Source organism: Rhynchophorus ferrugineus, unplaced genomic scaffold (assembly GCF_030347505.1).
Source record: "Rhynchophorus ferrugineus isolate W39M unplaced genomic scaffold, kcgeb_rfMv2 rfM2, whole genome shotgun sequence".
NCBI lineage: Eukaryota > Metazoa > Arthropoda > Insecta > Coleoptera > Curculionidae > Rhynchophorus > Rhynchophorus ferrugineus.
Window position 1 is genome coordinate 86,447,216 of NW_027472581.1, and position 25,436 is coordinate 86,472,651.

The window sequence follows — 25,436 nt, forward strand, 5'->3', positions numbered from 1 at the left end:
GTATTGTTCCTTTTAGTAAACATATCAAGTTCCTATTGTACCTATTCATATCAATATACGCCTTTAATCCAAAAAGCGACATATTTATAAACATCAACAAGCAAAAAATATATATGGAAAACCTCCGGAATTATAAAGAATGTATTGGTATCCGTATAAAGAAATCCGTATTGGAAGTGATTATTTAAATCAAGTAGATTGATAAGAAAATTGCCGTTAAGGGGATTTATAAAATGTAATTATTTTCGGAGATATAGATATTTTACTGACGCGGCATCTAATGCCGAAATTTTAACTCGCTTTTTTTTCGAAACTAAATTTTGTTGATTTGGTTAACATAATATCTACAGTTATTCTGAACTACTGATTTATTTAAAATTTGCCAAGAGCCTTCTCCGTACATACCAACACAATTTCTCCATTCTCTTTCCAATAATCTCGCAATTTTCACACAACACATTGTCAGTTATTTGCTATTTTATTTTATATATACAGTCCATCCAATAAAATGTGAACTCACGTCATCAAAATGTATGACATCAAAACGCATCAATGTTGCCGCATCAACTTTGAAATTGCTATTGTAATTTAGCTTTTATATATAATAAAATTCTAATGTAAATAAAATATTGAAACAAAAATTATTTTATTAAATATACTATATCAAAGTACTTAAACTACAGTTAATTACACAGCCACAATAGTTTGTAGTCTAATTTCCAATAAAAATACGAAAGACTTAAAATTTAACAGTATCAGTACATTTCATTCTCTCATCTCAGCATTTTACTATCAAAAGGGCGCCTCCACTATCTCGTTCGTGCTCGAAATAACTGATCTGAGACGCATTCTGTTTCTTACTCTGACTATTTAATAGCACTAGCATTTTCGATCAGAGTAATCACAAATGTTAAGAAGCAATATGAAATTTGTCAGAACAAGCAAAGTGCCAAAGCGTTTGCCGGTTTATAACAGTTAATTATTACCACGAATGTCTCGAAAAACTTTGCAGGCATTTGACAACCAGGAGAAAATTATAGGCTGATTCGGTTACATATTCGGAAGCATGGTATCTCTTCTTAACTAGAATAAAATGAGAAGAAAAATACTGACTGATTCTAAAATTAATTTACAAACCGCTATAGGCAACACATTCGACATCGTTGAGTTCACTATTACTTTGTATAGGTTCTAATTATTTTCAGTAAAATGACAGTTCAAATATGACAGTGATTCAAGGACATTCAGGAATAAAATAGCAAACAAAAACAACGAAAGTTTAACACTAACATATCTGTCAAAGTCAAAGTCAAGCTCGATAGTATATCTATCAATGTCAAAATAACATGTACTTCAAAGATACACCAACAGATGGCTTTGTCGATTATTTCTTAAAAGCGACACCTATACACTTGCTAAGCATTTTTTTGCTAAATAATCTGTTCGTTGGCTGGTAAATTATACAGAAAAACCCACCATGCATTTTGTTTCGTCTAATGTTGAATCCTTGTAAACACGAAAAATTTAAACGAGTTCAATACGAAACCAAGTCGATATTTTATTGTACACGTTAGACATAACCAAGAAAACTTTACATTGCCGAAAATAAAATATTTCCTACAATATTTTGAGAACTACGTGCTTCAGAAACCTTTTCACGGCTCTTATAAGTTACGCTACGTGACTTTCTTATAATTTTCGTTTTCTTTTCATTTCGGTTTCAATAACAAGGCGGTAAAATACAACACAAAATTCTATCACACATGCACTCTTTGTTTACTACAGCGTGTTCAGTGGGAAAGTTCCAATTTCAAAAGGTTATAAACAAAACAAAAGTAATTGTAATCAAGTATAATTCATAGTTTCGGACGATTTCATTTTTGTATAAAATACCCTCTAAATGTTTTCTTCAAGCGTTTTTTTAGTTATTTAGTCAACCCTAACTAGGAAATATTTTCAAGTTTTCTTAAATGTGTTTAAAGCTTGTTTGAACTGGAATTTATGTGATGAAAATGCATTTTTTTCTTAAAATTGTCTTTATTTTCAAAAAAGAAGATTTATTAAGTATTTTAAAACAAAAAAGAAGAAATAAACATTAATTTAGAAATGTCAGTTAAGTTGATACTGACAGTATAGCGTTTTATAAAACGTTACAGTTCGCTAGACGGGTCTGCACAAACGAAAAATAACAAATTTACAGCGATTGCTTGATGTCTTTAAAATTTAGAACGAACACATCAGTGAAATTACACTTTTCGTCTGGGATCCATCAGGATGACAGATATAGAGGAGAATTTTATCATTTTTGACGACTAAAATTAGTAATTCAGTTCAGCGCATTTGTAGATGTCAAAACATCGGCGTATTTTCGAAATGATAAACGTCCGAACCCACTTTTTAGAAACGATATGTAATTTACTTCCATATTCACAAATTGTTATTACATCCATTTGATTCTGGTACTGTATGAATTGTCGATTAACTGTTTTTTTGATGATTTCTTATACGAAGAATGAACATATGCAGACAATTTTGCCAGTATGTAATCATTACCAGTATATAATAAAAGTCATAATAAATGGATAGTCAATTAATGTTAAGTGTATTTGTATTTATTAAGTAAGTGAAATTAACAATTTAATATCTTTAGAAATGATTTTACTGTTGTTTTTGTAATTCACTTCTACTATTGTTCTATATATCTACTTTTAGAATGTTGACAAATAGTTTTTATTTCTAATTAAAATTATTAGATGAAACTAAATATTTAAAAAAAATGCTTACCGTCAAAAAAGTAGGATCTTTTTGGTCAAACGGCAGAAAGAAAATATGATGGTAACATTTTTAAGAGCATCCAAAACATATAAATAATTTTTTATTTCGGCTTTGAGGCCGTGGATTACTTTTTCCCATATCTAATATATCAATAAAATTAATCATTCATTTAACTTTATTTATTTGAATTAAATTTTTATTTAAATAATCTTTATTAGAAAAATACATTTTATCAATATAACTAATAAATTTTTAAATTCCAGGATCAAACCAGTTTTCTTCTGCAAAATCTAACTGAAAACTCACCGTATTTTCTACAAGTCCAAGCCATTTCCCAATACGATAACCAAAGGTTAAAAAGCGAAAAATCCAATTTGGTTTTAAATACAACTAACTACATAAATGGTTGGTATCAATTATAAAAAAATATTTTCCTAAAATCAACTCAGTTAATAATTATAACATTTGACAACTTGATAATTCATTTTGACGTTTATTTGACATGTAGTTACAGATTATCCCTATCCGAATCAGCTGACAGCCCATTCTAAGGTTAGAATCGAGGATTTGAAGCTGGAAAAACTCTACTGGTCAAAAGGAGACCTTAAGGCCAAGATATCTTGGAAATCTCAGAACAACGACGTTCGATATATGGTCACTTGGTGGCAAAGTGTCCATTGTCAACAAAGTACTGAGTGGAATCATTCTAAACTCTCAGCTATCACGCCAGTAAGACGTTTTAAATTTATGTTAGCAAAATAATTAAGTGTTATTTTATTGTACTTTAGTTGGCGCAGTTTGAACTATACGATATCAGATTCAGCTGTCGATACAGAGTGACAGTGAGGGAAATATCACCGGAGGGGAAGAAATCACACCAAGACACCTCGATAACCTTCGAGACACCAAGCTGTAAAAAGTTGAAGGCTCTACATCGCAAAATTAAATGCACAGAATAAAGTTATTCTCAATTTAATATATACATATATTATTTTTAGATTCGAATATTTTTGTATTTTGCCTTTGTGATATTTAACTTTAAGATTAAATAAAATTTTAGTGTATCTTGTGTTTTATTAACTGATATTTTTTATATAAATAAAAGCTAGCAAATATTTATGTATTTTTAGTTGCCTGCACTTTAGTCGAGCCCTTGAATTTAAATATACCGCCAAAACAATAACACTAAAGGGACGCTATGACTGTGTTCGAGAACTTAACATACAAATTATATTAGTTAAAAATTCGTTTTCTGAAATCATTATTATTATAATTCGATTTGAATTAAAGTTAATTCAAAGATTAATTCAATAAATCTTTGATAATCGGACTAATACCATCACTAAATCGTTTGTCACAATATTAAAGAACGTAGTAGCTCAAAATTTCCCCTATTTGAAAGACCGGCTGGGAATTTGAAGTTTTTATAACAAAGATCTCTAATTAAAATATCGATTTTTGCCGAAGTTTGCTAATTGTAGTTTCGCCGATACATATATGATTTTAAAAGCTAAAGGAGTAAAATACAAAAACTTCTCAAACTAAAGTAAATAGTAGAAGAGGATCTAAAAGCAGTCATGTTTATAAACAAATAGTTATAACCTCACTTTTTTGTAAACAGTTATAAGATGGAATGCGGAAAAGCTGAAAATTCTGTGATAAAACCTCTAGATTATTTATGTATGAAAGCTGCCACGGAAAAGAGTGAGAGAATTTTGCCGGATGAAAATGATTCTATTAGTGATTGCGATGAATTTGATGAAAGTACTTATATTAAGAAAAATAGAAGAAAATCGACAATACCACAAAAAGCAGCAATGGTTCAATTGGACTTGGATAGGTAATAAATAAGAGTTTAACTTGTAATGTATTTATCAGAAAAAATGTATTAACAGTATGACTGAGAATAAAACTAACCTACACTATGATGAGGGAATCAACTTTATTGAAACTGATGTCTCAAAAAGAGAACAATCTGATGAGTATGGTGATAAATTGGATCTACTTGATGACAGTTTATTTAATTTAGATACTGATATACTATTTAATTTAAAGCAGCATGATATGTTCAAAGATATTCAAAATGAATCTGGTAATTTAAATTAAATTAAAAATATAAAACTGTTTTGTTATATTTAGTGTTTTTAGATTTTTCTCAAGAAATGGAATCATCTAGTGATATAAAAGATAACTTGAAAGAGCACTGGGGTATAAAATGTAATTTGTGTGAACAAGTGTTTTCTTCAAAAAGTGATATCGATAAACATTATGCTTCAAATTATAATACATATCCTATTTACACTTGTGTTTACTGTAGTAAGTCTTTTCCAAAATACGCCACTTTTAGGTCTCATTGTTATAGGCATATGACAGATGAGAGATTTAGGTAAGGATGATTAAAACACTCTGGACCATTTTTGGCAATCTTACTTTTCAGGTGTAAAGAATGTTCCAAGTGTTTTCGACATGAGAATTTACTTCAATTACACATGATGACAAAACATGAAAATATAAAACCATTTATATGTAAAGAGTGCGGAAAGGAGTTTGCTACAAAACCTGGTCTTAATATTCATATGAAGAAACATAAAACTGAAACCAAAGAGGATTACCCTTGTTTAGAATGTGGAAAAATGTAAGTACATATTTTATCTACATTTTAATGATATTCATTAAGATAATTTTATTATAAAGATCTGTTTAACTACTATAAAATAATCTACTGTCTGGACAAGTCAGTATTGAAACTAGCCTGATTAATTTATTCATTCACCAATAACATTAAAAAAATTAAATTTAAACTTCATTCAACTAGACAACTTGATTAAGATATTTTTGCATTTTATGATACAATTCTACAGGCAACTGATGATTTTTTAATACTTTAATAAAATATTTCTGATACCGTGATAACTCGGGTCGCTAGAAGGCTATGTTTTGAAGAATCCTGTGTACCTTCGAATAGTTCTTTCGTTATGCTAACTTTTAGATTACTGGAAATGGATTAATCTGTTGAAATGGATGTATCTGTCTGATATTGTAGTTATTAGAATTTCCAGTATTTATAGGTTTTATAGATGATTTTACGTTTTAGATTACATACTAGAGGCGGTTTAACATCTCACATGAATGTTCATCGTTTAGGGCGTCGTTTTATGTGCGATCTTTGCGGGAAAACGTTTACGCAAAAAGTAAATATGATGCAACACGTTAGACAGCACACTGGTGATAAGCCTTATGCCTGTGATAAATGTGGCAAGACGTACGTTGGAATTATCCGTATCCGTAACTGCATCTCGACACAATTTGTTCTTATTCTAGTTTTACTGAGAGGTCCCATTTAGCTAGACATTATAGTTTTCATAGTGATAAGAGGCCTTTTAAATGTACAATTTGCCAGAAGATGTACAAAACGGAAAGGTGTCTGAAGGTACATAGTTTAGTTCATGCTTCAGAGCGACCATTTGTCTGTACCGTTTGCAATAAAGGTTTTTTAAGTACTACTAAATTGAAGGTAATATTCCGCATGACTAAATCAAGGTGATTTAGACTAGTATTAATATCATAACATCTTTGCAGCAACACTCCAACATTCATACAGGAGAGCGCCCTTTTAAGTGTAAATATTGTGAACGAACATTTACGAATTATCCTAACTGGTTAAAACATATTAGAAGAAGACATAAGGTTGACCATAAAACAGGTAAATAATGCATGTATAAATAATTAATGTAGGATAAATAATTTCGATATGATCAGGAGCAAAATTACCTCAAGCCGATAAAAATATTAAGCAATCAAAGACTACTACCGAAATCAAACTGGAAGTGGATATAGAAGAAACACTACTGGAGAAGTCCGAGCCGCAAAGTCCTCATCCTAATCAAAAATTGGCAAACAACCAAAATCGGGAGGTCTTTCAGGAACTCGTCTTGGAACCGAGACCTCCCGAGGATGGCCACTTAACAGAGAGTCTTCCATTAATAAGCGACACATTAATTAACGACTATACGCTTACCAAAGCCGAAGAGATGTTTCTACAGCCGGGTATTTTGAATATCCCTATATTGGATGATCGGATCAATATTAATCAGCATTGTGATATGTTTGCAGGTGAGTTTATCATTATGCTGGCAAATTATTTTAAAGATGATATTTGGTATTAGAATTATGGAAAGGTAATTCACGTTTTGAATGTTTCGGACTAAATTCATCATTGATCAACCTTTGAAGACCTTTTTGAAATCAGGCTAACCTGAAATCTACTGACTAGAATGTAGTTTAATTTCAATCATGATCAGTGATGACGCTGATCACTGAGCTAACTATAAAATCAACGTCTTTTACGCGATAAACTAAAAGTTTAGTGTAAAGTGAGTGCATTTTTTTCATGGCAGCGATAAAAGAGCGGTAATGGTAATATCCGAACCTTGATTACTACGTTTATTAACACACTTTCTACAAAGAAGGAAAAGTACTCTTTTATATATCTTAAGACAACATTTTCTGAATTAGAAAAGAAGAAAAATAATTGGACTAAACTGAACAAAGAAAATTTTATGAATTAAAATAATTTTTACAACATGATTACTTGTATCATTAAACTTTTTTGTTTAGTTTTGTGACTAAATCGGGATTAACAGCAACGTAGAAATTAGAAACAACATGGAAGAAGACGATTAAAGAAATACACATTTTATTATTGATTTATGCTTTTTGAGACAACGTTATTGGGAATCAAAACGAGGCCTTGTGAGCGGTTTTTTGAGTTTACATAAATAAAAAACCGCAAAGTCAAAAATACAGTGGGGCTAGATCAGGCGATATGAAATTATATGAAAATGTTTTATGAAAAAGAAATCAAAAAACCAATGTTGTATATGAGTGGAGATTATGTATATATACCAGTTATTGGTCCATAATGCCGGATTCTTGGGATGTTTGAGTTGACGACACAAGAAATTCTAATTATTTTTTTCTCGTATATTATTAAATCTATTAATTAATTATCTCAAAAATGAACCGAGTCACTTCAATAAAAGATAATTAAGAAACGTGCATTACTTTTTCAAAATTCTTATCAATACTCCCAGTTACCAGAACAATGGTCTAGGAAATGTTTAATAAAGGAAGGGATATAAATGGCAGTCATTATAGTAGATAAATGCGAATCATTTATTTTTAATGCTTAAGTTTTACGACTAGTTTTGTAATTGCTTGTTAAATATAGACAGATAATAATAAAACAATACATTTTATTGCTATTTAAGATTATCGTTGGAATATTTTCGGGATTAGTTTTTACCCGTGAATGATGAATATTAAATTTAACGGAACTTGTCCGCTTATTTTTCAGTGAATGCAAACATATCCGGAAACAATCACTACGTAGTGCCATATACCTTCCCGACTGGGCTGCCAAATCAAAATATAATCCCCACGGGATCTTCCACTGTCGTCACCGTGCCATTTCAGCTGAACGAATTCATATCGTCCAATTTCGTGGAACAATCTTGCGACTGAATTTTTGCAGCCAGACTATTGAGTAGTCTGTAATTACTGAAACTAGTCATTATTGACGAAGCTGCCATCAATCTTCATCAGCATTTATGCGAGTGCAGATTTTTTTCAATTACTATCTATATTTATAATTATATACATGAAATAGCAACATTTTCGTTGTTTAATGTTATTTTCGATGGATATACATGTTTAAGTATCTTGTAATTATTGTTCTCTATGTACGAAGAGACGAAGATTCAAACATATCTTACGATACTTCTTACATTCCGGTAGTCATTTAGCAACTAAGTCACTAGGATATATATGTATATTTTTATATGATTTTTTTATAAATTTTATATAGCAATTAAGGATTTGTGTAGCTGAGTATTAAAATCATTTATACATTGTCAAAGTTAGTTTTATTTGTTTTCTATATTTGAGAAAATATCTAGACAGTGTTTATACATTTTTCATTAAAATTGTTTGGAGCCAAGGTACTCCAACATTTAATATATTACTCAGAGAGAGCAAAGATGGGCATGGGAACCTTCTCAATTCAGAGTTGAAAAACTTAAAAAGCTGGCTGCGAAATACATTGCATTCGATTTTTTTAAAGATTGAAATTTAAAAAAAAATGATGATTTGAAACTCACTTAAATACTAAATCATTTAGAGAGTTAATTAGTTGCTCTTAAGTTGTTAACATATGATGTTTTTGCATTCTTCTAATGTTATTTTAGTAAGTTTATTTGTTAATGTTTTCATTAGTCCTTGTTTTCTAATATCTGATATGATTTTTTCTCATTAATCACTTTTTTGTAAAGAAGAAATTATGTTTCCGCATTTCTTTAGACTAAGATAATACTCAACATTAGAGTGTGAATAAATTTTAATTTGTTTTATATTTCTTGTAAAAGGCAGTTTATCCTACCTTTTGCTTCATTAGCTACTTTCCGATTTTTTCTTTCTTGGTATTTTCCTTCTATTTTCAAAATGATTTCTATGCACTGTTGTTTAGTGTGTCGGATAATTGAGTTAAACTATATTACGTTTCGTCTAGTTGTCTGTAAGTGATCATTCTAAGTAATGGAACGATGTTTACGATATTTTTTATGATGTCAAATTCTTTTTATTTTGGTATTTAAGTCTTTTTTTCAAGTAGTGCTCGTGAAATTTTGGTGTCAGAAGTACTCTCTTGGCTATTTTCCATCACATGTAAAACAGTTTCTTTGTTTGTTTTGTTTAAATAACGTTATGTTAAGATCCTCACTCTTCAAATAAAAAATATAACTTTTTAATTCAAATCAAATAAACATCAGAATCAAAGAGATATTATTATCTTGATATTAAAAGCGGACTGTTAAATTATATCATTTGTTATTAAGTCAATTTATAGGGTGTTGTATGAACGTTGCTAGTATATAAATTGTAATTTTCTGTTATAAAGCAACCTTTTTCTACGTATACATACACATTTGTATGCATAATATTTTTATTGATAATCTGTGGAGTGAAGATGTTCTATTGCTATGAAGTTTTGAGTTGGAAGGTTCCGAGGTTTTTTTATGAAATATATTTCATTGGACCTTTGTAAAGTTCATAAAAAGCCTCTCAAAAATGCGACGATTTAGAGCCAAGTGTTGCCAAGAAGATATTTGAACAGTTATTAAATATAACTTCCCTGTTTCTTCAGGAATAAACAATTATCTTTTGTTGTCACTGTTAAAATACTATACTAATTCAATGTTTTCGTTCAAAATTTGTTGGTATTAAAAGTAGACAGTGTTAAGTTATACATTTTATTGAAATCTGTTTATAGTGTGTTGTATTAACCTTGGTAATACACAGTTCTTCCATTGAGATCCTGTAGTTTCCTATTGTTAAATTCCAGTAGGTCTCCATCTTCTGTGTATATATTTGTAAGATCTTGAAACTACAAGGAATAAACTTTTAACACATTTATTCGTACAGTAACGAATACTTACATGACTGTGTTGGATATTTCCGGTATTTTTAAGAACAATCCAATTAACGTACTCCAAACAATTGGGAGTGGTGAGCGACCCAGTGTAACTAAAATATTTCTGGTAATCGCTCGGAAGAAATTGCTTCAAATTCACTTCCTCCGTTGTCAACACTTTTTTGTTTATTTTCTTCGCTACTTTCTTAGCTACCTCCGCGATTGCTCGGAAGTTGTTGCTTTGGGTATAATTTGTTTTCTGAAGATAAAACAACCTCATTACATTTTTGATTATGATCTTTTAACCGATAGGGAATAGTGGATCACCAGATACTTTACCTACCAAATGCAGCAGTCCTAAAACTGTTAATCCATATTTTTGCTCTTGTGCTTTTTCGAATGAGTGATATTTGGTGGCGTAAAAGACGAAATGCGTTTCCAAATCATATCTACAACATACAGATGTATTAGCTTGCTATTCGACTTAATCCAGACATGTATTTAGAACCCATGCACCTTTTTCTGTATGAGAAATTACGTTAACAAAAAGGAAGCCAACAATAAATCGTTCTGTTCATTAGATTTAAGTATGATCAGGTCTAAAGTCATTAATACGTGCAAGAATTGCTGTACATTAGATGTGTGAAAAAGTAATATACGTTAAATATACTTTTAAAAATACAATTTTACCAGTTTTTCTTTAAAAGACTCATTGCAAAGGAAATGTATCAATATTACATAAATATAGCCCACCTAATAAAACAGTCCAGTAACGTCATAAATGACGTCGAATATACTGTAAAATGCAGTTTACAAATGTTAAATTTAAGAGAGATAATTTTTCCTTCTGATTTTATGCTAGTTAAAAAGAGATGTCTGATGCGCTCGAACACATAACCGAATCACGTTGCCAAATGTTTACAAAAATCTTTAAAACGTTAAATATTTAGTGGTGTCTTTCGTTCTCTTTCAGTAATGTTTTGACTACCTCAGTTTAAAATATTCAAAAATTAGGCTGTTATTTAAATATTATTCTTCTAGTTTAAGTTATTTAGTGAGAAAGAAACCATACAACTAAAGTAACAGAATCTTTCAAGAAATAATATAAACGTTTTATTTTTATATTATATAGATAATGCAGGGTAAAATAAGTTTACGTTAAAAAATAGAATTTAAATAACATAATTACCTTTTCACGTATCTATTACTATAATGTGCATCAAAGAAAAGACATCGTTTTGTGAAATAGTGCTGTTGTTAATCACGTACTACCCTTTGATACATCTTGGAGTTTGTCTAACATGTATTCATTATGCAGTTGGAATCTATCTTCACTTGTCGAATATCAAGATAAATATTTTTTTCTAAATCTTGTGATTATTAGTATTTAATATGTATATTTTTAGAAAATATTGACGTATGTTGAAGTAAATTAGGTGTAAAAAAGAATCAAAATGTTACTTACTGAATGGCGTCGATGGTGTGTTCAGACGGCCAATGAAAATGAAAACTTTGCAAGGTATAATCATTCGTTAATCCTGCCCCTGACAAACTTGGTTTCGAACATGAACAGTTATCTGGAATTTCGACTACAACTGGAAACACATTTTTCTGTTAGTATTTTATGGTCAATTATAGTACTAGTCAACACAACATCTCTCAAGTGTATCAACAAAGGAAACATTGCAATAGGCCGTATTAATATAAATAAGATAGCTATTCCTAAGTAGGGTATACTCTCACATCTGTATGTTTTCAGTACGATATTGTTGGCTTCTTGGTGTGTAATTTACTTTATTTTTATTTTCTGCAGTTAATTAACAAGTATTTTAGTTAATTTTCATACATTTTGCTTTTAAATGAGTATACTGGACATATATATTACAATATGAGTTTTGTATTTGTTTTATTTGTGGAGATATTACTTCAAGTTCCAATAGAGAATTCTGCGCCTTTATTAAATAACATTTTCATTATGAATTTTGTTTTCAACATTCCTGATATGAGCCAAGTAATTTTTTCTGATGTGACTTTGAAGATGTGTATTATATTTAAGAGGTTGATCTAAAGGTACAAAACGATATCATTTTCTGTACTTGTAATTGAGATGGAACAAAAAGATAATATTATTAACTGCTGTTTCTTAAACCTAAGAGATGTTCTTATAACAAGACAATATGTATGTTAGTTAAAGTTAAAGAAGTTAAATTGTCTCCTACAATCGCAATGAAGGGAAAATATCCAAAGAGGACATCAAACCATTATCATCAATACAGACCATTTTTCAATCATAAGAATGTGTTATAAATGAAAATGAACCACATTTAGTACGACTAGTACTGATTCAGTAGTTGGAGTACTGATTTCAAAATGTAAGATGGGAAGTTTCGTACGGTTTGAGTAGAATTTTAATTGGTATATATACAATGCAATTAAGATTCCATATTATAAAGGGTTCAAATATTCTGATATATTTATAAAGATGGTAAGGGAAATTGAATTGGAGGTATTAACACTTACCAGTATGGCCATTCTGATAAACAAGCAACTGGTCAATGGTTTGGTCAAAATTATCAAGTTTTAGTTCTCCAATTTCCTTGGGAGACGACTGACTTTGAGATAACGCAATCGGAGATTGTTGCTTTCCTGTTTTGCAGTATTCTGATGGCCATTGGTCTAGAAAATTATTTAATTCAAAATTGCTTGATTCAGTAAAAATTAATTTTAAATGAACTAAGCTTAGCACGAAGGCAAACTTTTAGAAAAGTTAATTTGTTTAAAAATACACTGATTTGTTTTTTCATGTCGGAAAACTTGAGCTTTTTGAAGAAATATTAGAATGGCAACATACTAATTTAGTCAATTAATCAACAAAAATGATGTTTTGCTACGACTAGTCCTATGGCTAATTTTTTAAATTCCCCTTAAAACATAATTTTTCTACTTCACCTTCGCTTCTATATTCTCCTTTATTCATTTTAGATTGAAATCTATAAAATTTGTATGTCGAACGTCAAAAAATTACTTTGACAGGTTCCAATTTATAAAAAAATTAAACATGAAAAGATGAGCGGGTGGAGCAATGGAGCTTCATACAACTCAAAAATCGATCTACTACAAGGCTTAGCAACTCCTCCAGTATTTAACATTCTAGTAGCTTAATTGTCTGATGAATAGCTAAACCTGGATCAATTACCAATAGCACTAAAGTCATTAAAGCATGACAGAAAGCATTAAAGACTGGTGTGGGTTAAATGACAATAGAAATTATCATTATCAAATAAAGCAGAGCGAATAAAGAGTTAAACGAACGATATAAGAGGCAAAAAAGAAAACATGGAGAAAAGATGGGGATAAACAGTAAATCTGAAACTTAAAAAACTGTAGAAGATAAAAAGTATATAATTATAAACAAATAAAAAATGAAAAAGGAAACAGAATAACTGAAGATGAAAAAATAATGGAGAGATTATACCTTCAGGAGCAACATATGAAAAATATATCGGCTAACCAGAAAAGCAAGAAAAGCAGAGCACAGAGGAAATAAACTAATTCCAGAGTGTACTGAGAAAACTAAAGAATGTAAAAGTGTAAAAATATGTCAGGAAACTACTGAATTATTTGTGGAAATTTCTAACAAGGTTTGAAAAGAAGAACAAATCCCACAGTATTGGCAAATAACATTTTTTGTTTGGATAGGTTAAAATGTAGACAAAAAATATTAATAATTATAAAGGGATTCTCCTGTTGTGCATAGGTACGATACAAAATCAGTAGTAGACGAGACGTTATCAGAATAACAGACATATATAAATATACCAAGTTACTGATTTGGAAATACATACGGTTAGAATAAGAAGAAAAACATTATGACATGTACAGGTAAAGCGAATATGGAAGATTGGAAGTGACCTAAGTGAACCTGGGTGTAATGTATCAGGTATATTCTTCAGAAGAGAGACAAAACTCCAGCCGAACCAAGGAGACCTCTGTGTTGAGAGACAGAGAGAAATGGAAGGAATTTATACACGGGTCGAGAGAGAATAAACATAACGCACCCGCAGCATTCAGTGGTATTATATATATTATATACATAACGTGTATTTATTTATACACCATTCTTTTGTGGTTATATAGTTTTTAGCTCTTACTTTGTATAATAAAGTTTTTAATAAATTATTTACATACCTTGATGTCTGTAGTCCCAATGTTCGGAGCTTTCTCCATAAGCAATGAAAACTATGAATGTAAAATAGTAAACAAAATTATTCGTACAGTAAGCTACACGATTATATTATCAAAAAAAATATATTATTGGCTGAAAACCTACCTACTAGTAAAGCTATCACTGTTAAAGCTAAAATAACACAAATTATTATTAACAAAATAACTATCTTTTTCGATAGGTAACGCGAGGCGAATTGAACCATTTTCTCTAACTTAAATTGTCAATTTGATCGGATCAATTTGATACAATTATTGAATTAGTACTACCTTTACTAAGACACCAAACAAAACGACACATTTATAACCGGTGATACAAACCGAATTTTTTTCACCAAAATGTGTATGTTTTTTTATTGGTTTTCTTTTGGCAGAGTAGCTGTTGAACCAACAACGGATGCGTTGGCGGGATTGCTTATATTTAAAAAGTAAATCTAATTTAATACATTTTTTAAAATATCGCCGCGTATCTAATCTATGCCATTACTACTTTCTAGATAGAGAATATTTTATACAAGGTACACGTAAAAAGGATTCGCATCGTTATTTTCCTCGCAAAATCGTAATTATTTTTATGGCGACCTAACAGAAGCACAAACATAAAGGTTAACTTCATTGTTACGATTTAATATTTTGGTTACCATAACTTTATATTCACTTAAATATGTTTCTACGTTTAATAGATATTATAGTATTCTGTTACCTGAAATATTTCACCGTATGTTACCACAAAATACATTTTATTCGTACTAGGATGTTTTATATATTATAAACTAGCGACCCGCCCCGGCTTCGCACGGGTGCAATGCTGATACTAAATTAAATACACTACAGAAAAAATATGAACGTTGTATATAAAAACATAGCGGCCCGCTCCGACTTTGCACGGGCATAAAATATATATGCCTATGTCACTCAATGAAAACATGATTAAAATCGATCCAGTATTTTTGGTTCATTCATTACTGCCCTTGGCCTGCACGCATTAAATTTGGAGTAAAACAATTCCTCTTCCCCTATACTTACTATGAAGATTTCCTGCTATCTTTGGAATATCTAAATTCATACAATTTTTATTACATTACACATTTTTAAACGCAAATTTTAAATTTGTAATATCTCCGAAAATATTTGTTTAATTTACATGCTGTAAGGAACCATATTGATCTATATTAATTGCACACTGTATTTAAGGTACTTAATTCGATAAGGATTAATGCCGTATTGCTTAAAATAGCTTCGTAAATAAGCCATTTTCTCACGTAAAAAGTAAACAATAAAAATGGTTAATGTGGGTTATCCCTAAAAGATAAACATATACCATCGCGGACTTTTTTGTAGACCTTTTTATGGTGTACAATACTGTAGTACATTAATTTGATCTAACTCGTAGGGTTAGGCAGCGTTTTTGCTAATTGTTAATAAGCCTAAAAAATAGGTTAATTTACGACATCACGTTAGAAACCTCTAAAATTAGCAATGTTGCCTTAGTATATTATGCATGTATTATACATATAAGCCTTCCCCTTGAATCACTCTATCTATTGAAAAAAACCGCATCAAAATCCGTTGCGTAGTTTTAAAGATTTAAGCGCACATAGGGATATAGGGACAGAAAAGGCGACTTTGTTTCATACTATGTAGTGATAAAAGGGTTCATGGTTAAAAATAAAAATATAAACATATTATTTCAATATATGTTAAAAATACCACATAAATTTTATTGAAATAAAAAATCTTTTGTTTTGCTTTAGCAATAAAAATAAACTACGTCTCTTGTACGTAAATTAATAATATTTTTATAACTTGATCATGTTAAACAATCTGTAAACTGGAATTGACAAAGTTAGTCACCTTTCGTCCTTCCTAAATCGGTAGTTTCAACCGTCAAACGACACGTATTTCAGTTTCAAAATGTTCAAAATTCATGATGTTAAGTCAATGAAAACTATGGTCAAAATGAACGAATTGCTTTGTCACATAGTGTATAGTCCAGATCTGACCCCTAGTTGCTACCACCTGTTTGCAGATTCCAACATATATCCTTAGAGAAAGGTATTCAACTTAAAATAATTAGCATACACAAATTAGACCCTGGAATGTATGCAGAGTACTTATTTAATGGATACATTTGAATTTTGCTTAAATATTGTTTAGTTAATTAGCTTAGTGTTACAATTTTTTAAATTTCAGATATCTCTAAGTTCGTATCCCTTTAGCAATCTCAATTTTAAATAAAATTAATATTCCTCAATCTAAAAATTATATCTTGAAATATTTCTTCGAAAAACTGTATTGATAATCGATAATTCATACTTTATTATCGATTAAGATATATTACTATTACTGCGAATTAATTTTAAATAATATAAAATATATAGCCTTAATGTTTATTCTAGTTTCTACAAATAATTTAGAAATTTTAATATCATGTTTACATTCTGAGGCTCTGTCGTTAAATTTTACTTTTTGAGAGAAACATTTTGATAAGTAATTTTTCTACTTTTTATATTTCTTATAATTTGGAGTTTATTTTTTACCAACTAAAGTTTATCTGCACTTAACGTACTACTTAATGTGGTTTCGTAGTGATGTTTAAGACTTTCTCAACGATTGGCTGTCTATAATGAGGATCATCTTTAACATCGAAATAACGAAAACCTTTTTCCGAAATAAAAAAGAAAAGTATGACATTTATTCTGACTTTCTGAAATCTCCATTTTCAAGGTATAATAAATTTTAGTTCAGTAAAGGAAAAAAGCTACTTTTAAATGTTTATGTTATGATTTTTACCTTTCAAATGTGTTAAAATATGGTTTCACTGAATAAATATTACTAAAAATATAAAACTTTTAATAGAAGCCATCTATTTATACTGTTCAAAAAACATAAAAACTAAATAAAAGCGAAAATGTATTGATTATGTATAATAACGACAGTTTCTTGATTTGTTTGAAAACTGATTCCCATGTATTATTTTAGTAATTATATTTGAGACATAAAAATACTCAATAAATGATATCTAAATTATTGGATTTGGTTAGTCCCGTGCTGATTGATTAATATATTTAAATCTTACAGACGGCGAAATATTAAATTTATCAAAAAAGCCCTCTAATACTCGGATATTAAGATTGTGTTTTGGTTTGTTTCGGTAACACAAATTCAATTTTTCAATAAAAGTAACTTTAACTGTCATTATAATATAAAAAATTGTCTATAATCTGTTCAAATTTATTTTGTACATACATCATCTTTTAGTTTTAGTTTATTTTGGCTTTGACATACAAAATTCTAATCTAAATAAAATAATTGAACAAATATGTTATCAAATATAATTTATTTTAACATTATAGTACATCTAAAAACTAAAATCATCTAAAAAATGTCAAATAATGTAAAACTGTTTTTTTACCTAGAATAAAATTAGAAGGAAAATATTGTCTGATTCTAAAACGATTTTAGAAATTGTAACAGGCAATACATTAAATATCTTGATCATATATATACAAAAAAACTTTGAATAAACTATCGATTATGTATCATAAGAATCGTAAAATTTAATGGCTATGTAAGATAACTGTAAATATTTGTATAACATAATACTCAACAAATATTTGTGTATAGAATAAATAATAAACTATAAAGTTTTAATAATATATTAAATATGTTTTAGGTGTGTGAAAAAGGAATTCGCGTTTATATCGTTTAAAATTGATGAAATTCCTCAAAATAACTTTTACTCAACAAACTAACAACCTACTTAATATAACTAATATAACTTAATTAACTTAATAAATAAATAACCTTTTTATCGAAGCTTTGAAAGTAAAAATTTGAGGATAAAGGAGATTTTGAGAGATTTTAGAAGTACAAAAATATATTAATTTTAGCTTTCAAGAGAATAATGGCGTGGAGAAATGTGGGGTCTATTTGATGTATACGAGAAAATATCTCATCATAAAGCTTGCATAAATTAACAAAAATTAAGTAAGCTTCTACATTAATAACAAGAATTTACTTACAACAAAATTAAATTAAATATACACTAATAATACATTTTCTAAAATAATTCTTTTCTTTTTCCTGTCTATTAATTTCATTACATCTTGCGATCATCATCATTACCAACTCATCGGGCAGATCCTTCACTTCTCAACCAATACGTTGCCGTTGGAGTTGCAGGACTTATACACACTTCAGAGACTGCTTATTAAAGTATCTAGTTAATTTGACTTTTAAATTGATAATAGACAATATAGTTTGTATTTTTTTTATTTGAGCAATAATTAAATAATAACAAAAATAGTAAGTAAGAAATACATAACTCATACATGGTAAATCTTGCATAACAGCTCGACCACTTTTAAAAGCACTGCACCTGTTGCTCAGCTTATGAAGGGGCAAATGATTTCACAGTAAGTTTAAACTGACTGGACAAACATAAGATTTATATTATTTAAAACTAAGACACAACTTTGGTGTTAGATTATATCGATATTTCTTAATTAATTGTCAATGTCAATCAATATGAAAAATGCATATAATATTAAAGTGCTCGACCATATATATTATATACAACAGTTAAATTAATAAAAATATTTATTAATAATAAATTACCTCACTCTGACCTATATTATATATAAGGTGGTAAGTCTTCGAAACCGATTTTAAAAAGGTAATAAGGGATGTTGTGGGGGAGTTAAAACTCTTAAAATAATAATTACAGTAAAATCAATTCAATTTATAACATATTTCAATAAACTATTAATCTCATTTTTTCAACAACTTATTCTTAAGCACCTATAAAGGTTCGCCGATAACAAAATAAAATAGTTAATGGGCAGTTATCTAGTTAAAAGCCAGTGCACTATGCAATGCATAATATCAATTATGAATAACCCCATTATAACTGATACAATAAATAAAACATTTGTTTAATCACAATACTGTCGTAGCTCCATTAAAATGGATACATAACATTTCAATGCATTGAATTCTATTTCCCTTTATGTAGATACATAAATGGACAGTAATATTTTAAGATGCAATCTTACAAATTATTATACATACTATTATATGAAGTAGAAATATTTCTTACTCAAATTATATTTCTTCCTTTGAATTATCATTTTTAATTAAATGTCCTGTAATTATTTTATCCCTTGAAAATGTATCATTTCAACTTTAAGAAGTTTCCATTACTTAATAATAATTTAAAGTATTCTTTTTACCGACGACGGTTTATTTGAACTGGATCTACTGTTTAACGTGGGCTCCGAACTACGGGTCTCGGCAATGAGTCTACCGGTTGGCGAGAAATTATTCCAGAAAACATCAGGTCCGGTTAATGGCGTGACTGGGATCATTTTCCTCCTCGGATTTTTCTCTCTTGTCTAGGATAATCACAAATATTAAACAATCGCAAACATACATTTACGTCCATGCCCCAGCAGGATTCGAACCCGCGACTATCGCAATAGTAGGTGGACTGTCCTTTGCCACTGCGCCGACCAAGCCGGCTTTTGTAAGGATTTAGTATTTATATTTGACCATAACATCACGAATTTTTCTTTGATGGATACAGACTAACCTAGACTAAAACACATCACTATTAATTAATCTAAAATTAACATTATATAATAGCAATTATTGTCCTATTGATTTAAATATCAACTTAAGGACATAATAGAACTACCACAATTTGTGAATAGTACATTTGGGAAATTGAACAACTCCGGAACTATTTCAGAAACAATTATAGGATGCAGCGAAATTAAATTATTATCAAAAAAATCTGACTAGAAACAAATAAGTTGGTAGTCCGAAGAAGTGAGAAGAGAAAAAAAGTTGAAAAAAAAAATATATAATGTATAAAAAGTTAACTGAAAACTACGAAATATACAAAAACAATTGAGTAAGAGTTAAACAAATGTTAAAAGAGGTAAAAAGGAAAACAACATTATATGAGAGATTGAGGGAATAGTTTCAGTAATTGTTTTGTTTAGGTCAGGAAATACCCACCAATAAGGATATAAAGCGAGAGCATAGATGAGAAAAAATTGAAGAATCAAAAAGTGCAAGAGTAAAGAGAAAGTAATAATGATGGCAGAGCCCAATCACCATACAAAGTAATAATAGTAATAAATATAAATAACAAAATTAAGGATCTAAAAATAGAACAAGTAAATGCATTTTAGCATCTATACCCTAATGAAATCGAAACTAGTGAAATCTAGCAAATGGAAATAAGTAAAGCCGTGAATTTGTAATTCGTCATAAACAAATAGTTCAATAATAAAAAGCCAATATCAAAAAAAGTAAAATGGAAGTGTACAAAGCAATTTACAGACCTACCCTAACATTCTGTTGAGAGACGTCAGTATTGTCAATAATAGATAAAAGTAAGATACAGTTGCAGAAATGTAATACCTCAGTAGAGTTAGGGGTATATCAATTCAGTCAATTTCTTTGCGATGTGTTATGCAAAAGATACTTGACGGTGGTGTTTTCTTTTACTTTTGATTGTAACTTTTATTCTAAATGCCAGATTGTTATGAAATTTTGACTTGTGTCAAAAGCACGCATAGATGAGAAAAAATTGAAGAATCAAAAAGTGCAAGAAAAAAAAGAAAGTAATAATGATGGCAGAGCCCAATCACCATACAAAGTAACAATAGTAATAAATATAAATAACAAAATTAAGGATGTAAAAATAGAACAAGTAAATGCATTTTAGCATCTATACCCTAATGAAATCGAAAGTAGTGAAATCTAGCAAATGGAAATAAGTAAAGCCGTGAATTTATAATTCGCCATAAACAAATAGTTCAATAATAAAAAGCAAATATCAAAAAAAGTAAAATGGAAGTGTATAAAGCAATTTACAGACCTACCCTAACATTCTGTTGAGAGACGTCAGTATTGTCAATAATAGATAAAAGTAAGATACAGTTGCAGAAATGTAATACCTCAGTAGAGTTAGGGGTATACCAATTCAGTCAATTTCTTTGCGATGTGTTATGCAAAAGATACTTGACGCTGTTGTTTTCTTTTACTTTTGATTCTAACTTTTATTCTAAATGCCAGATTGTTATGAAATTTTGACTTGTGTCAAAAGCACGCATAGATGAGAAAAAATTGAAGAATCAAAAAGTGCAAGAGAAAAAAGAAAGTAATAATGATGGCAGAGCCCAATCACCATACAAAGTAACAATAGTAATAAATATAAATAACAAAATTAAGGATGTAAAAATAGAAGAAGTAAATGCATTTTAGCATCTATACCCTAATGAAATCGAAACTAGTGGAATCTAGCAAATAGAAATAAGTAAAACCGTGAATTTGTAATTCGTCATAAACAAATAGTTCAATAATAAAAAGCCAATATCAAAAAAGTAAATGGGAGGTGAACAAAGCAATTTACAGACCTACCCTAACATTCTGTTGAGAGACGTCAGTATTGTCAATAATAGATAAAAGTAAGATACAGTTGCAGAAATGTAATACCTCAGTAGAGTTAGGGGTATATCAATTCAGTCAATTTCTTTGCGATGTGTTATGCAAAAGATACTTGACGCTGTTGTTTTCTTTTACTTTTGATTGTAACTTTTATTCTAAATGCCAGATTGTTATGAAATTTTGACTTGTGTCAAAAGCACGCATAGATGAGAAAAAATTGAAGAATCAAAAAGTGCAAGAGAAAAAAGAAAGTAATAATGATGGCAGAGCCCAATCACCATACAAAGTAACAATAGTAATAAATATAAATAACAAAATTAAGGATGTAAAAATAGAACAAGTAAATGCATTTTAGCATCTATACCCTAATGAAATCTAAAGTAGTGAAATCTAGCAAATGGAAATAAGTAAAGCCGTGAATTTGTAATTCGCCATAAACAAATAGTTCAATAATAAAAAGCCAATATCAAAAAAGTAAAATGGAAGTGCACAAAGCAATTTACAGACCTACCCTAACATTCTGTTGAGAGACGTCAGTATTGTCAATAATAGATAAAAGTAAGATACGGTTGCAGAAATGTAATACCTCAGTAGAGTTAGGGGTATATCAATTCAGTCAATTTCTTTGCGATGTGTTATGCAAAAGATACTTGACACTATTGTTTCCTTTTACTTTTGATTGTAACTTTTATTCTAAATGCCAGATTGTTATGAAATTTTGACTTGTGTCGTTAGACAGTTAAGATTTCTAGGTTATGTTTACATAAGTCAGGAGATGGCATCAGGTCTGGGACCTATTGAGTTCTCCAGAGTTAAATTATAGAATTTATATAGAAAAAAGAATATATAGAAGAAATTTATATGCCTTGATAAAAATATTCTAGACTGGAATGCGGTTTAAGCTGTCAACATGATAGATATGAAACGAATGATTAACTAAATGAGTATATACATTCTATTGCATTTGGTATTGTAATCTGCGATAGTCGAATTAAAAGGAAAATATTTATCAAAATATCGTACTATTTATAGGATTGGATTTATCAGATACGCGTCGATTGATTTTTGATTTTTGAATTCTAATCTTCCGCTTTCCCTCCTCAGTCCTTTGAATCGTTATCTACAAAGCGTATTAGCCGATTTAACGATGGCAGCGTCACAGGTGTTTTTAAGTCTAACCCAATATTTAACGTGCCTGAATATATTTCATTTTACATAAAAATGTCATCGTTAATACGCTGTCGGGTTACATGAAACGTTTCTGGAAAGCATCTATATTAAGTTATAGGGTGTGCCATCTGTGGGTTTATCTTAGAAACGCGAAAAAACGTGTTATTTTTTGATATCGACAATACTATCGCACTTAACAGCAACGGTGACAGATATCTCTATTATAAATTAATCTTTTTTTCAATTACTTGAAATTCATGTCAAAATATTTATATTTATTATATAGGAATAGTATTTTAAACCCTTAGAAAACCCTATAATTATATTTAAGAAACTTCATATATGTGAACTTCAAATTTTATATAGGGTGTCTCAAAAATTATGTTATTTATATTTGTAGAATCGTAAGGCATATATAGTTTATTCAAAGTTTTTTTGTACATACGTCATCAAGATGTTTAATGTATTGCTTGCCGCTATTTCTAAATTCGTTTCAGAATCACACAATTCTCATTTTATTCGAGTTAAAAAGAGACATAATGCTGTCTGATTAGTTGAAACACGTAAATGAATGAGCCTGTTAAAGCTGTCCGGTTGTCAGACGTGTGCAAAATTCTTGAAAGCAATAGTGATAAGAGGTTATATCTCTAACCTATAAACTATTGTGGTTAATTATACAAACTGTAGTTTTTAGATGTACTGTAATGTTAAAATAAATTATATTAGATATTTTTGTTCAATTATTTTATTTAAATTAGAATTTTGTTGTAGGTCAAAGCCAAACTGAACTAAAACTCAGAGTTGATGCGGTTACATTGTGATGTTTTGATGGCACAATTTTAGATGGCGTATGTACAAAATAGCTTTGAACAACCTTTTTTTTAATTTCCAGCCAGTTTCATATGATTTTGACTTTATGACTTATCTATTAAGTTTTGAGGATAAAACGAAGTTTCAGAAGAGTCAAAAGAAAATTTTAGTTTGGAAATGGATAATATGCTACATTTACCTAATATTGCTACATTTCCTGTTGCTACTTCGATATTTGCTACTGGAATGCTAGCTTTAAACATGTAGATAACTGCCACACACAAGTGGAAATAAACATAACGGGATTCAGAATATATAATAGATAATTAGAGAGAGTAAATCAATCTATATTAAATTCATACACAAACTACGCATATACCAATAATCATATATAGCATTTTCATCAAGTATTTTGGTATAAATTTTAATGGAATGAATATATCAAAAGAAGAAATTCAGAAAGGAGAAACACGTGAAGTGAAATTTAAAAAATGTATCAGTTAATCGGAAATCTCATTTTTCCGTATATAATTAGTTGCTATTTTTTTCTTTTTAGAATTGTTTTAAATAGGAACATTTTATAACCTTTATGAAATCCAGTTATACTATATGAATTAGTAGTGATTGTAAAACAACCATATTCTGTATTAACGCATATCTCATGTAACCAAGTGTAGCAAAATGGATATACTAATCAGTCCCCTGTGGATAGCTTTCCATGTGGTCTACAAGATATAACGGACAAAACAAATCAATTACAGAGACATTTTCATTTATTGGGGACCAGCGAAGAGCTGCATAAAGACCTCGAAATCAAATGGATATACGTGATCCAAGAATTCGTCTTAAAACATGAAATAAAGTCGCTAAACCACAGTAAAGTGGAAGCAATACAGCTACTGTATGTGCTACTGTGTGTATTAATGCAAGTACTCAAAGCAGAATAACAGTAATGAATTAATTAGTAAATTAAGATTGTACGAAGCATATCGAATGTAAGATGTAATTAATAAAAAATTATTGGGGAGTATTCAAACCAGTAAGTATGTTTCTATATACAAAAAAAATTACTTGTATACGAAACATGACTTTTTAAAATTAGCGTTAGGGTAAGGACATTTATTTATCTAAGGAGGATTAGTGAGCACGACACCATTCTTGTTAGTTTATTGATTTGCACGATCTGAACTAAACTTAATTCAACAGGTCAATTGAAAAGTACCCAGCCTGACACATAGATGGCGCTACTAGAATTAAATGGATAAGTTTTTTAGTTTGCCCTAACCCTCAAAAGATGCGTGTATAAATTTGACAGCTGTCGGATCATTAGTTTATGAATTATAGCATTTTGAGTGAAGCAACTCTTGTTATTGTGAAAAAAATTGCTGAAAAGGAATTTCGCGTGTTGACGAAAAATTGCTTTTTGAAGGGAAAAAATACAGTTGGACTTTAGACCAAAAACAACGATGAGTTGATGATTCGGAGCAGTGTTTGAAGATGATCAAGCGTAATAAACCCGAGTTTTTGCGTC

At 29.5% G+C, this 25,436-nt stretch overlaps 3 protein-coding genes across 3 annotated transcripts in view; 2 read left to right on the plus strand and 1 right to left on the minus strand.

Moving 5' to 3' along the window:
• Kal1 (anosmin-1 Kallmann syndrome 1) overlaps positions 1–3,839 on the plus strand; it is a 62,080-nt gene extending 58,241 nt beyond the window's left edge. The window contains exons 6-8 of the mRNA XM_076395333.1: positions 3,039–3,180; positions 3,284–3,504; positions 3,564–3,839. Of these exons, the coding sequence (XP_076251448.1) occupies positions 3,039–3,180; positions 3,284–3,504; positions 3,564–3,734 (534 nt within the window). The 3' untranslated portion in view covers positions 3,735–3,839. The remainder of the gene's footprint in view (positions 1–3,038; positions 3,181–3,283; positions 3,505–3,563) is intronic.
• Positions 3,840–4,146: 307 nt separating this feature from the next.
• On the plus strand, positions 4,147–8,692 carry LOC143190773 (uncharacterized). Its single transcript, XM_076395332.1, has 9 exons — positions 4,147–4,615; positions 4,671–4,867; positions 4,924–5,161; positions 5,213–5,410; positions 5,870–6,037; positions 6,097–6,289; positions 6,355–6,478; positions 6,535–6,888; positions 8,132–8,692. Exons 1-9 carry the CDS (start codon positions 4,404–4,406, stop codon positions 8,296–8,298), a joined length of 1,851 nt encoding a protein of 616 aa, XP_076251447.1. The 5' UTR covers positions 4,147–4,403; the 3' UTR covers positions 8,299–8,692.
• A 1,373-nt stretch (positions 8,693–10,065) lies between these two features.
• Positions 10,066–14,877, minus strand: LOC143190772 (carbonic anhydrase 6). Its single transcript, XM_076395331.1, has 8 exons — positions 14,735–14,877; positions 14,571–14,597; positions 14,429–14,479; positions 12,761–12,916; positions 11,706–11,835; positions 10,584–10,689; positions 10,266–10,499; positions 10,066–10,213 (listed from the first exon to the last, which is right to left on the minus strand). The coding sequence occupies exons 1-8, from the start codon at positions 14,763–14,765 to the stop codon at positions 10,109–10,111; spliced, it is 840 nt and encodes a 279-aa protein (XP_076251446.1). The 5' UTR covers positions 14,766–14,877; the 3' UTR covers positions 10,066–10,108.
• Positions 14,878–25,436: the final 10,559 nt, after the last annotated feature.

Bases quoted from the DNA above. Each gene is read 5' to 3' on its own strand.
- LOC143190773 (XM_076395332.1), top strand. From the start codon at position 4,404: ATGGAATGCGGAAAAGCTGAAAATTCTGTGATAAAACCTCTAGATTAT. The intron at 6,038-6,096 runs GTACGTTGGAAT...TTCTTATTCTAG, and splicing joins TGTGATAAATGTGGCAAGAC to TTTTACTGAGAGGTCCCATT. The intron at 6,479-6,534 runs GTAAATAATGCA...CGATATGATCAG, and splicing joins TAAGGTTGACCATAAAACAG to GAGCAAAATTACCTCAAGCC.
- LOC143190772 (XM_076395331.1), bottom strand. From the start codon at position 14,765: ATGTGTCGTTTTGTTTGGTGTCTTAGTAAAG. The intron at 14,598-14,734 runs GTAGTACTAATT...GTGTTATTTTAG, and splicing joins TGTTTGGTGTCTTAGTAAAG to CTTTAACAGTGATAGCTTTA. The intron at 10,690-11,705 runs GTAAGTAACATT...TGTATGTTGTAG, and splicing joins CACACCATCGACGCCATTCA to ATATGATTTGGAAACGCATT.